Source organism: Podarcis tiliguerta, assembly GCF_965153285.1.
Source record: "Podarcis tiliguerta genome assembly, chromosome: 3".
Lineage (NCBI taxonomy): Eukaryota > Metazoa > Chordata > Lepidosauria > Squamata > Lacertidae > Podarcis > Podarcis tiliguerta.
In genome coordinates, this window is record NC_139536.1 from 118,583,605 (window position 1) to 118,597,456 (window position 13,852).

At 43.7% G+C, this 13,852-nt stretch overlaps 1 protein-coding gene across 14 annotated transcripts in view; it reads left to right on the forward strand.

Moving 5' to 3' along the window:
* The window catches only part of ITSN2 (intersectin 2), a 70,339-nt gene that overhangs the window by 7,169 nt on the left and 49,318 nt on the right, over nucleotides 1-13,852 (forward strand). For 12 of the 14 annotated variants that reach the window (XM_083435532.1, XM_083435538.1, XM_083435535.1 and 9 more), the window contains exons 3-6: nucleotides 4,897-4,989; nucleotides 7,417-7,480; nucleotides 11,522-11,685; nucleotides 12,713-12,907. In XM_083435532.1, coding sequence (XP_083291658.1) covers nucleotides 4,897-4,989; nucleotides 7,417-7,480; nucleotides 11,522-11,685; nucleotides 12,713-12,907 — 516 coding nt within the window. Of the gene's footprint in view, nucleotides 1-55; nucleotides 4,021-4,394; nucleotides 4,990-7,416; nucleotides 7,481-11,521; nucleotides 11,686-12,712; nucleotides 12,908-13,852 lie in introns of all 14 variants that reach the window. The other 2 variants (XM_083435536.1, XM_083435541.1) reach the window with 1 other exon arrangement.

The following is a 13,852-nucleotide window of genomic DNA, read 5'->3' on the forward strand; positions in this document are numbered from 1 at the left end:
GATATGCCTCAGAATTTTGGTAAATTTTCTGAAGACTATCTACTTTTGCCTGCAGAATTTTGTTCTGTGTGTTTTCCATGATCCTTCTGCCGGAGCTTATAGAGGGCACCATGAGCTGCCTGAAGCAGCTGCTAATTTTACTGTATTTTAAGGCTTGAAACATCCCCTGTGAACAGTGTGACAGCCTTCGGAGCTCTTCAGCTGTGAGTGGCAAGCTGTGTCCTTGGTTATCAGGCCATGTCACATAAATGGTACCTCCCCACCCCCCAAAAAAGGTTATGAAAGGCTTGTAGACGTTCTGTTGCTTAAGGTAATAAGTGTATTATCAGAAAACATGTGCAAAGCAATCCTGTTCACGTTTACAAAAAACTAAGCCCGACTGTGTTCAGTGGGAAACCTCGTAAGTAGCGAAATTGTTAATGTTTAATATTTTATTGTGTTTTTATATATGCTGGAAGCCGCCCAAAGTGGCTGGGGCAACCCAGTCTGATGGGTGGGGTACAAATATAACAAGAATAAGAATAAGAATAAGAGTAATGTTTAGGAATACAGTCTTAAAATCAATTTTTTAAAGACATAATATTTCATGATAAATGCTTTTCACATCATTTAAATTGCTCATCTAAAAGCATTTATTTTGAATACAGATTTGATATTTACATATTAGTTTATCCTTTTGATTTTGTTTGTAGAAGGAAAGAAAATAGTTTTACAGCCGCTGAATTTGCTGTGGAAGTTCAGTAAGAACCAAAAATGGAATTTCAGGATAAGCTCATTAAACCCTTGAAGCTGGTAAAATTAAATTTATTTCACTGTTGCAGATATTTAGAACAGAGAAGTTAAGATAGGCTTGAGGATAAGTAAAAAAATTGCTACCTCATGCAAATGTTTTCCCACATGTAAGCAGTGTAAAATATTCTGCTAGCTGCAAGGCTGCATTTACTGCATGAAGTATTAAAGCATGCAATTCGTTTCTCTAAATAACTCAGAAGTTTGTGAAACATTCTCATGTTTTTCCGTGCATACTTAATCTCTTCACACTGAGCATTACCACTTTTGAAGCTTGCATAATTGGCTGTCTTTATTTTATGATTGAATAAAACACTTTTAAATAATGATTTAGGAAGTTTTAATACTTTTTTTAATACTTAAAAGGGACTTGCAACTAGATATTAACTCAACCTGTGTAAAAGTGATGAGTCTACAGAGTGATCTTGTATGAGGTTAAATCCTTGATCTCCCAGCCTAAGGATAGCCAACAGGACATCCTCAGGATGTTGGACCAAAACTCCCGTCAGCCTCCATTAACATGGTCAGTATGTCAGGCATGATGGTTGTTGAAGTCCAGCAATGCCCATGGGGCACCGTCTTGGCTACCTCTGGTCTTGCACAATGCTCTCTCTTCTGCCCAAGGGGTCATTTTCACTGGAGAGGCCAGGCGCTGAAGCTTGGGTGGGTGGAGAGCCCCTGAGCCTTGGCTGCTGCTTCTGTACTGAACATGGGTTCACCGTAAACACCAGTTGAGACACACAGGAGGAAATGGCTGAAATTTGTTATTAGATTATGTTGGGCCATTCTAACTCGCAGAGGCATTGTCACTTCCTGAACAAGGGTTGGTACCTTTTTTCCTGCCAGTGTGTCTTTAACGGTTGCATAATCAGCAGAAATTCAACAGAAAGCTTTCTTGGGCTTAAAGTCACGATGGCAGGGAAGTCTGTCTTTCTGATGTATTCCTGTTAAAGGCACAAGGACCATGACAGAAAAAGGGGTGACCCTATCCTATCCCTTTGGTGAAGGAAAAAGAGAGCAACTGATACAGAATGGCCAGAGTACTTTTCTCCTTGAATATGGTGATTGAGCAGCTGATATGAACAGTAGAAGCTTGTGTAAGGTGGACACACTCAAAGTCTTACGCTTCTTCCCCTACTCAGCCATTTCTCTTCGTTTGAAGTAGTCCTTCCTGAAGTGAAGCTTTGGTCTAGCAGATGTGGCCTTAAGGATGTGTCAGGCTGGTATTAAATTAGAGATAATTGCAGCATTAATTAGTTTGATCAGTCTTAGAATTGGAAGGGACTTTAGAGATGATCTAATTCAACCCAGTGCAGGATGCAGCTACAGCATCCCTGACTGGTGGCTGTCCAGCCTCTTCTTAAATACTCACAGTGAAAGGGAGTTGACTACTTCCCAAGGCACTCATAATTTGCAGCTGAAATTGGCTTCTCTGCAACTTCTACCCATTGGTTCTTGTCCTGGCTTCTGGAGCAACAGAGAGCATGAACTGCAACACTTCAGAAATTTAAAAAGCTCTGTGATAACGTCACTGTATTTTTTTCACTGCCTGCTAAAAACATTATTGATTAGACATGTCTACCCAGATGCTCAGAAAGCCAAGGCAATTTTAATCTGTTTTAGTATTTTAACTTCTGTACATCTTAAAGTAGGTTTGTACATTTTTCTTTATTTTGCTGTTTTATCTTTGTGTAAACCATAAATAGATGTGGCTCTTAACCTTGTAGGGTATGCAGCATTCCAGCCACACAGAGCTTTCTGCATCTCTCCCTCTAGGCAAGCTAGAGGTGCAACCACAGTTCAGCATGAACATGGATCAGGGCCCACGAGAGAAGTGGCCTGTGGAGAGTCCTGGAGGCTGGGAGAAGGAGGGGCTGCGGGTGGGGAGCTCCATTTGGCCTCCAGGCTGGGAGCTCCCACCTTCAATCTGGGACCAAGGCTTCTGTTGATGCAGTCTAAGGTGGCAGTGGCTTTTAAAGAACGGCCACCCACTGCTAGTTTATGTTCAGATTATTTTTTTTAAACAATAAAAGACTAAAAAATTGTGCACACAGTAAATCAGATCTTCAAAAAATAATGTTTATTGTTAATATTATCTTAAGCAATGAAGATGTCAGCACCATTTTAGAAGCATTCTTCCTTCTCACACAGATATGAAAGGAAGGTCTCTTCTAAGATGATGACTGCTCTGACACATGTGTTGCATCACCAAAAGCTAAAGTCAGTATGCTTCTTGTGACAGAAATGCTGCCACAGCGTAAATGCAAGTTTAATCAATACAGTGGTACCTAGGTTTTTGAACGTAATCTGTTCTGGAAGAGCGTTGGACTTCCAAAACAATTGAAAACTGAGGCGCAAAGGACGGGCTACCAATTCAATAGAGAAAATTGTAAAATAACAGATAGACGCAATGGAAGCCATTCGACTTCCGAGGTGCATTCGAAAATGGAAGCATTTACTTCTGGGTTTTCGGCGTTCGAAAAACAAAACATTTGGCAATGGAGATGTCCAAAAACCAAGGTACCACTGTAAATTTTAATAGCCTAAGGCTTCAATCCTAATCCCATCTACCTGAGAGAAAATTGAATTCACTAGGATTTACTGCTGAGTACACATGGTTAGGATTGTGCTTTTAGAATCATAGAATCTTATGGGTTGGAAGGTATCGCAAGCGTCATCTGGTCCATGGGTAGGCAAACTAAGGCCTGGGGGCCGGATCTGGCCCAATCGCCTTCTCAATCCGGCCCGTGGACGGTCTGGGAATCAATGTTTTTACATGAGTAGAATGTGTCCTTTTATTTAAAATGCATCTCTGGGTTATTTGTAGGGTATAGGAATTGGTTCATTTTTTTTCTTTCAAAATATAGTCCGGCCCCGCACAAGATCTGAGGGACAGTGGACTGGCCCCATGCTGAAAAAGTTTGCTGACCCTTGATCTAGTCCAACCCCCTGCAATGCAGGAATCTCAGCTAAAGCATCCATGATAGATGGCCATCCAACCTCTGCTTAAAATCCTCCAAGGAAGGAGAGTCCACCACCTCTCGTGGGAGTCTCTTCCACTGTAGAACAGCTCTTACTGTCAGAAAGTTTTTCCAAATGTTTAGTCGGAATCTCCTTTCTTGTAACTTGAAGCCATTGCCTCAAGTCCTATCCTCCAGAGCAGGAGAAAACAAGCATGCTTATACATTTCAATCACGTTACAGCCCGATTTATAAGGTCATTAGCTGGTAGGTAAAGGTAAAGGTACCCCTGCCCGTACGGGCCAGTCTTGACAGACTCTAGGGTTGTGCGCCCATCTCACTCAAGAGGCCGGGGGCCAGCGCAGTCGGAGACACTTCCGGGTCACGTGGCCAGCGTGACATCGCTGCTCTGGCGAGCCAGAGCCGCACACGGAACGCCGTTTACCTTCCCGCTAGTAAGCGGTCCCTATTTATCTACTTGCCCCCGGGGGTGCTTTCGAACTGCTAGGTTGGCAGGCGCTGGGACCGAACAATGGGAGCGCACCCCGCCGCGGGGATTCGAACCGCCGACCTTTCGATCGGCAAGCCCTAGATGCTGAGGCTTTTACCCACAGCGCCACCGGCGTCCCTTGCATGAGCTGGTAGCTAGTGCCTATTTGGAATGGTAGCATTGGGCAAGAAATAAATAAAATACTGAAACACTTCTTGTTCTAAATTCATGATCTTGAGAAAGAGAGAGAGAGGAGAAAAAGGAGAAGAAAATGAGATAAGAGTAACTGTCTTCCATAAATCATTTGAATGGTAGGGATTTTTAGGATGGTGTTTGAGCATACGTAGATCATACCTAAATAATGTTTAACTGAAAAGTCAACAATGGTGAAAGCATGCCCGCTAATGCTGTAAAGTCCATATAATTGTGTTAAAGCTGGAAAAAACCTTGAGAGAATAACAGTCAGCAAATAATTGCGCATCTAGGGAACAAGATACCATGAATCATAAAAGCATTCCTGCCAAACTGGTGAGGGTAAAGTGTGTTAAAAAGTTGTGAGCTTAATATTATCACTTAGGAAATAAAGGTTCGTTTTCCCTCAGTTGACTATACCCATTTAAAACTACTTTTTAAAAAAGCATTCCCTTTTGCTTTCAGGAGGCTCAAACATTTGGGCCATCACCTTGGAAGAGAGAATGAAGTATGACAAGCAGTTTGACAGCCTTAAACCAGTTGGGGGATATGTCACAGGTTGGTGTGTGCTTCTGCAGTGAATTGCCTTCCTAATTATAATCTGAAGATTTAAATCATGAATTTGCTCTCAGTTGAAAATTGGCATAAAGGAAGCAAGGGGTTCCTCCAGATTGATAGCATTTACAAGTACAGGACGGCCACACCTTACGTGGGGACTCTGTTCCAAGAGTTCAGTGTATACAAAAAGGTGCATATTCAAGCCGCCTCCTTGGAACTTGGTCTTCTACCATCAGCTGGTGCCCGGAGTGAACCTCACTCCACAGGTTCCCCACCTTGCTTGGGGTAGGCCTATTCAGTGCACGGGCTCTGAGATGCTCTCATGAGAACTCGCAGGACTGCCCAAGTTCCCGTGAACGAGCATCTCCAGGCATCTGGTGCTGAGAGGGCCTTGCCTGTATACCCGAAGGAGCATCTCCACCCACATCGTTCAGCCCAGACACTGAGATCCAGCTCCAAGGGCCTTCTGGCGGTTCCCTCGCTATGAGAAGCAAAGTTATAGGGAACCAGGAAGAGGGCCTTCTCGGTAGTGGCACCCACCCTGTGGAACGCCCTCCCTTCAGATGTGAAGGAAATAAGCAGCTATCCTATCTTTAAAAGACATCTGAAGGCAGCCCTGTTTAGGGAAGTTTTTAATATTTAATGCTGTATTGTTTTTAACACTCGATTGGGAGCTGCTCAGAGTGGCTGGGGAAACTCAGCCAGATGGGCAGGGTTTAAATAATAATTTATTATTATTATGAGCTTTTCACCTTAGTTTAAAGAGGTAAAGAGTCTAGTCTGGCCAGAAGGGAGTTGGTGCTTGGAAGTAGGCCTGGCTCTGGGTGGTGGTGTGTCTCCATCCTCAGATGCATGCCTTTCATTCCCCATGTTCCAGTCTTCCAGTCAACCCAATCCTCTCCACCATTCTTTCAAGCAAGGGTGGTATACAGATAATGAGCAGATAACTCAAGGAATGTGGAGAATTGGCCCCTGTAGGCTACCTGGAGAGACCATTCATATTGCTTCTCTGCCTGGGGAGTTCAATAGGGAAGGTTTGCCTCACTTGGCAGGCAATTAAACCTAAAATTGGAGAATCATGACAGCCTTTTATTGATTTTTGGAAAATTGTATGTAAGATTTCTTCTGTTATGTGATTTATGTGTTTGATTAGAAAGTACAGTGGTACCCCGCAAGACGAATGCCTCGCAAGACGGAAAACCCGCTAGACGAAAGGGTTTTCTGTTTTTCAATGCGCTTCGCAGGACGAATTTCTCTATGGGCTTGCTTCGCAAGACGAAAATGTCTTGCGATTCTTGCGATTTTTTTTCGCTTCCCACCCCCTTTTTCTAAGCCGCTAAGCCGCTAATAGCCTTTTAGCAGCTAATCCGCTAATCCCTTAAGCCTTTAATAGCCGCTAATAGCCGCTAAACCGCTAATAGCGCTAATCCGCTAATAGGGTTGCTTCGCAAGACGAAAAAACCGCTAGACGAAGAGACTCGCGAACGGATTCTTTTCGTCTTGCGAGGCACCACTGTACTAATTTTTATTAGCTTTATGCATTTTCACTTGTTTTAGTCTGGACTTTATATAAAATTGGATAGGCTTAGATTGTATTCATATTTTTGTAAAATTGTGTATGTTTATTTTACTTGCTTGCACTGTGTGTGTGTGTGTGTGTGGTGTATAGTGGTATATGGGGCAAGGCGCCTCAGCCCCCTCCATAGTTTGAAGCAGGGGGCCCAAGCATCTCACCTATCAATCACAGCTCTGGCACTCATTGGCTAAAACTACTGATAGGCAGGAGCATCCGGTCTGGCTCCTTCCCCAGAAGTCACTTAGAAGGGTGCGTGCACATTTTGCTTCATAGCTTTCCTTCTAGGAAGCATATATACACACACACACACACACACACACACACACATATCTTTTAAATAAAAGCTCAGAGTCTGCTTTCCCTTCTCAGGGACATAGTGTCCATGGGCCAATGTTGGTGACCCTGATCAAGGATATTGTTGGTTCCTATGTTCACCACTTAGATATAGATACCAGTAGCCCTCATCGTTCCCTCTGGGTCTTCACGGGGCCCTAATGGCAGTAGCCGTCACTTTGGAAGCAGATGAGTAAAGGGAATCTGGTATTTCAGCAGGCTGAAGTGGAGCTGTGCTATGTTCCTGCTGGAATAGGTGTTTACAAATACATATATCCAATTAATAATGGCTCTTTCTCATTGTTAAAATTTTCATTGATTGATTTGTGAATCAGAACATTAAATCCACTCAGTAATTTTGCATTTGCAATATCAAATAGTTGAAGCACTTTGATAACTTTTAAAAACATGGTCCAGTATATTAATGAGTCCTTTAAGGAAAAAATCACCAATGGAAAGTTGAGAATTGTATTAATGATGATGACTCACCTTGTCCCATTTTTTTTCTTTCCATATAGGTGATCAGGCACGTACCTTTTTTTTACAGTCGGGTCTGCCGTCTCCAGTCTTGGCTGAAATATGGTAATACATACATGCATGCATGCAGATATGTTTAATATTGTTATATTGATAGCACAAACGTCTATATCTTTACTGAATGTGTTTAATAAGGATTATATAATGATAATAATGATAATTTATTGCTTATACCCCACCCATCTGGCCAGGGCTCCCCAGCCACTCTGCAACTCCCAACAGAATATTAAAAACACAATAAAACATCAAGAATAAAAAACTTCCCTAATTCATGAAATATTAAAAGTTTCCCTAAACAGAGCTGCCTTCAGATGTCTTCTAAAACTCAGATAGCTGATTATTTCCTTGACTTCTGATGGGAGAGCGTTCTACAGGGCGGCTGCCCTCTGCCTGGTTCCCTGTAACTTAGCTTCTCACAGTGAGGGAACCGCCAGAAGGCCCTCAGAGCTGGACCACAGTGTCTGGGCAGAACGTTGGGGTTGGAGATGCTCCTTCAGGTATACTGGGCCAAGGTGGTTTAAGGCTTTAAAGGTCAGCACTAACACTTTGACTTGTGCTTGGAAATGTACTGGGAGCCAATATAGGTATTTCAGGACCAGTGTTATATGGTCTTGGTGGCCACTCCCAGTCACCAGTCTAGCTGCCGCATTCTGGATTAGTTGTAGTTTCCGGGTCACCTTCAAAGGTAGAGCACATTGCAGTAGTCCAAGCGGGAGATAACCAGAGCATGCACCACTCTGGCAAGACAGTCTGCGGGCAGGTAGGGTCTCAGCCTGCATACTAGGTGGAGCTGGTAGACAGGTGCCTTGGACACAGAATTGACCTGTGTCTCCATGGACAGCTGTGAGTCCAAAATGACTCCTAGACTGCGCACCTCCTCCTTCAGGGGCACAGTTACCCCACTCAAGACCAAGGAGTCTCCCAAATCTGCCCGCCCCCTGTCCCCCCAAAACAGTACTTCTGTCTTGTCAGGATTCAACCTCAATCTGTTAGCCGCCATCCATCCTCCAACCGCCTCCAGGCACTCACACAGGACCTTCACCGCCTTCAACTGGTTCTGATTTAAAAGAGAGGTAGAGCTAGGTATCATGCGCATACTGATGAACACCCAGCCCAAATCCCCTGATGATCTCTCCCAGCAGCTTCATATAGATGTTAAAAAGCATGGGAGAGAGGACGGAACCCAGAGGCACCCCATAAGTGAGAGCCCAGGGGTCCGAACACTCATCCCCCCATACCACTTTCTGGACACGGCCCAGGAGGGAGGAGCGGAACCACTGTATAACAGTGCCCCCAGCTGCCAGCCCCTCTAGATGGCCCAGAAGGATGTGATGGTTGATGGTATCAAAGGCCACTGAGAGATCCAGCAGAACTAGGAAACAGCTTTCACCTTTGTTGCTAGCCCACCAGAGATCATCGACCAGCGCGACCAAGGCAGCTTCAGTCCCATGATGAGGCCAGAATCCCGACTGGAAGGGATACAAATGGTCTGCATCCTCCAGGTGTGCTTGGAGTTGTTCAGCAACCACCTGCTCAATCACCTTGCCCAAGAATGGAAGATTTGAGACCGGGCAATAGTTGGCCATATTGGACGGGTTTCCCGTTCCAGCCCTGCTCCCATGGTGGAGTCTACCTCTTTCTGAATCTGAGCAACTGTATCTGCAAAACCTTTGGAAAATCATTGCAGGAGATCTTGGGGTCCTTACCAGACCCCAGTGGCGAAGGTGGTTCCGTTAGATTGTGAACCACCTGAAAGAGTCCCCTGTTGCTATTTTCTTCATATGCAACACAGGTAGTGAAGAATGTCTTCTTCCCCGTCACTATCGCCACTTGGTAGGCTTGATGTTGAGCTCTAACCCATGTCCGGTCCGATTCAGAATGAGTTTTCCGCCATCAGTGCTCTAGTTGTCTCAGCGAGTGTTTCATCGCCCTCAGCTCTAGGGGAAACCATGGGGCTGTCTGGGCTCCATGCTGGGAAATCCGATCTCAGTGATCACAGGCAGGAGGAGGAGTTACGCTAAGACCAGACCACATCATTCCCGAGGAGGCAGGTTTAATCGTTGTTTGAAGGCTATCTCTGCCTCCGGGTCTGGTCTCGACTGGAAGGATACTGGAATCAACACATGACCTTAAGGTGCTGCTGTGCAATGCCAGGTTGAAGATTCATAAGATCACTGCCATCCATGACTTGATCGTGGATGGAGGACTAGACCTGACATGTGTAAGAGAGACTTGGTTGGATGAAGCAGACGGGCCGGTTCTTGCCGCTGCTTGTCCACCAGGTTTCTCTTACACACAGCAGCCCAGGTCATATGTCCATGGGGGGGGGGTGTTGCAGTGATTTTTAGGATTTTTAAGGATATGATTTGTTCCTATTTTTTTAATTTTATTTTTTAAATTAATTTCTATACCGCCCTATACCTGAAGGTCTTAGGGCGGTTCACATAACATATCAAATACATGAAATCAAAACAATAACAATAACCCAATAACCCTCCCCCCCCCAAAAAAAAGAGCCAGCATTTTAAAAAGTGTTATAGGATGTAGATCAAGTCAGGCAAAGGCCTGGTTAAAAAGGAACATTTTTGCCTGGCGTCTAAAGGTGTATGGTGAAGGTGCCAGGTGAACTGGGGAGAGCATTCCACAGACGGGGAGCTACTGCAGAGAAGGAGGGGACATACAAAGAAGGGCATCAGAAGATGATCTCAGCGTCCGAGTAGGTTCATGGGGAAAGAGGGGGTCCTTGAGGTATTGCGGTTCTGAGCCGTTTAAGGTCAAAACCAGCACTTTGAATTGGGCCTGGAAACTAATTTGTAGCCAGTTCAGTTGGACCAGGATTGGTGTAATATGCTCAAACCGTCTTGCTCCTGTTCCCCCCCCCCCCCGAATAGTGTTGTTCTTTACAACTGTCTTATTCTTGTCAGAGAAATGTTGAATGGCATGATCTGTATATCTAAATTTCTGTCCTAAGACAAAAATATTAGGATAGAATAGACTAATGTTTTGGAGCACAAACTGAATTTAATGCATCTGTGGTGCTAGCAGCCTCTGAATGTGCCATGTGCTGTTAACTGAGTTTGGAGTAAAAACTCAAAAACTGTAAACAAGCAGCAAGGTCTTCATGCTTCCTGCCATGATGGTTGCATTTTCTGATCCTTGGGTGGTGCATAGTACCCTTATTGCCTTAGGTATATGGTCTGCCTTTTTTATTACAGTCATGCCCTGGGTTACAGACGCTTCAGGTTGCATTTTTTCTAGTTACGGACCCGCCGAAACCCAGAAGTACCGGAATGGGTTACTTCCGGGTTTCGGGGGTCATGGATGCGCAGAAGCACTGAAACGCAACCCGCATGTGCAGATACGCGCCACTGCGGGTTGCGAACACTGTGGGTTGCAAACGTGCATCCCGCATGGATCACGTTCGCAACCCAAGCTTCCACTGTGCTCACTTACTAGAATATGCAGCATCTATGCTCTTATCACTCTGTTTGCAAAATTCTTTCTGACAACTGGATGAAACAACAGATTATATTGTTTTTGCTTCTTGGGATTCTGAATAGAAGCAACTGTTGAAGACTTAAACTCTGTCAGCATATGTTAGTTGCATTACTGTTTATTGTGTAAGCATTTCAAAAAATATTTTGGAACTTTTAAACTGCTGTAGGCCACTCTCGACTCTGTTTCTACTATGAAAGGGTGGAATATAAATCCTAATGTTCTGAGCCAAGTGATTAGAGCTGCTATCCCACTTCTATATACAGGATGCAGTGGAGTTTTTGAGCATAGAGCAATTCAGGTGATTAATGTCCCTATTTTACTCTTGCCCAATTTCTGTCATTCTCTGCTCTGTTGTAACCTCTCTCCAACCTAGCTGAAGGATAAAATTCGGTAATTCATAGGTTTGCCTCTAGCAACCTTGCTTTCTTTCCAAGAGATGCTGCTCCTGAAGAGTTATCCCAGGGGTGGGGGTGGAAATACTAAGAGCTCCCTGCCAAATAGGAGTAATTGGCAAGGAAAATAGTCTTCTGCTACTGAACTATAGAACGTATACAAATATATAGACATTGTTGTATTGTTGTTTTTAAGGGCACTTTCAGACCTGAACAAGGATGGGAAAATGGATCAGCAAGAGTTTTCTATAGCAATGAAACTCATCAAACTAAAGCTACAAGGCCAGCCTTTGCCCGTGGTACTCCCTCCAATGATGAAGCAACCTCCAGCATTCTCTCCCTTGATTTCTGCTCGTTTTGGTAATCATGAATATGAATCAATGTACAGGTGTTTGGAGAAAGACTGCCCCTCTTAAATTATTATTGATAAATAAATAGCTATGTTCAAATCTGTTGTCATTAGACAATAGATCATGATGTTAAAGATATGTACAGAAAATATAGCTAAATATTATCAAATATTTTTGTCATAAAAATGAATAATGAGTACTTTTGAGATGATTCTCCTGTGCTCTGATGGCATAATAAGGATGGGCCTCAGAAATAGTGCAGCTAATTCTGTGTGCTGGAAAGGGGTTAGGACTTGCATGTTTCAAAGTGCAACCATGTTTGCCATATGGCATGATCCTTTAAAAAGTAGGATGAGTTTTGAAAGCAGTTTGTGATATGTTGTTGGCACCTGTCTGTCTCGATAGACAATGGAGTGTGCCTCGGGGGGTGAAGGCAAGCCACTGGAGAATTGCAGTGCCTGCTGTGGCCGCAGAGACCACAGAGCAACTCATAACTGCTGCCTGCTGCATTGGTCTGCTGTTCTAAGTGGGTTTACAAAAAACAACCCTACTTTTTTAAGGCAAACCTTTCAATGTGCCGAAAGTGGATGCCATTGAACAAATTATTCTCTTCCTCTAATCGTACTATATATTAGACATCTATTGCTTTAAGCAAGTACTTGGAGCATATTGCTTGTTCTTTTTTTCTGAAGCCTGTGGCAACTGGGATGTGTTATTAGGGAGAAAACCTTGGCTGTATAACTGCTCGAATGAAGCAAACTTATGTGTAAGCATAGACCTCTTATCTAAAGCTAGTTTTTGTAGCTCAGGGTTTCCCAAACTTGGGTTTGCAGCTGTTTTTGGACTACAACTCTCATCCTCCCTAGCTCGTAGGACCCATGGTCAGAGATGATGGGAGCTGCAGTCCAAAAACAGCTGGAGACACAAGTTTGGGAAAGCCTGGTGTAGATCTCTCTAGTAAAAGTGAGTCATGTCTCCCCAATTCCTGGCTGTTCACAGCTATATGGCTATCACTAACAACTTGGTTTCTCTTCTAGGCATGGGCAGTATGCCAAATCTGTCTATTCCAGCATCTGTTCCTACAATGGCACCTTTAGCTCCAATGTCCTCTTTTGCTTCTGTAACGTCCATCCCCCCCCTGATTATTTCTGCTCCTCTGCTGCCTTCCACCAGCACCCCTGCATTGCCAAATGGAACAACCAGCCTCCTCCAGCCACTACCATACTCTTCAAGTAAGTATCATCATGTCCGACAAGAGGCATACTTCCAGTCTGGGCAATCTGAGTTGGATGTTGGCCAATGCCTTGATTCTGAATGCAAAATCTCCTCCTAGCAAATACTAAACTGATTATTTTTCCACCTTAAATTCCTTCTTCTTGCTACGCTAACCACTTTCCACTGGAAATATTGTATGCATGATGCCCCGCGCCAAATATTTTGTTGTTTTAATGAAAGTTTGGATGTTGCTATGGAGAGCAAGATGGAGGTGGTACTCAGCCTTTTCCCTTACACTGTTTTCCTACTCAAGGTCACTAATCCATGAAAGCTATTTCCTTGTTCGTGGGGAAAAGAGGAGGAGATTAGTTTTGAGGGGACAAATGTCAGGAAGGGAGATGGTTAAGCACCCCCTTGCCTCATAAGTCCTCCTTCTCAGCCTCTGAGGCTCACTGTTATTAAAGAAGGGCTCTGCCAAATCATGGTAGGAAAGTTACACAACTTGGTGCTGCCTGTAGAGAATGTATTGAAGAAAATGAAAAAATAGAATTGGGCTATAAATTAGCATAAATTATTAGGGTGTTGTAGTCAGACTAGTTCTCAAAGCTCGTCAGGTTTGTGGTATGGAGTCAATTTTTTATTCTTTTGCTTTTTCTTTTTCATTAGTTTTTATTTTTCTTCTTTGTTTGCTCATTTACCCACTTAATTTTTGAGCTTTGTGTTTTGCACTTTGTTTTTTTTTAAAGCTTTGTTCTATTTTTATTTATCCATTTTTTCCACTCACATAAGCACAGTTTAAAATAATTCTTAAGATTTACTTAAGGCTTATTTTTAATCTGGGAAATAGAGTGTGCATAGATCTAATAAGTTAATGTCAGAGGACTGCCATCAGAACGGGGGAGGGAGGCAGGGGGATACAGAGAGCCTCGGGCGCTTCTGAGAAGCAGCTCCTCGCCCGGCAG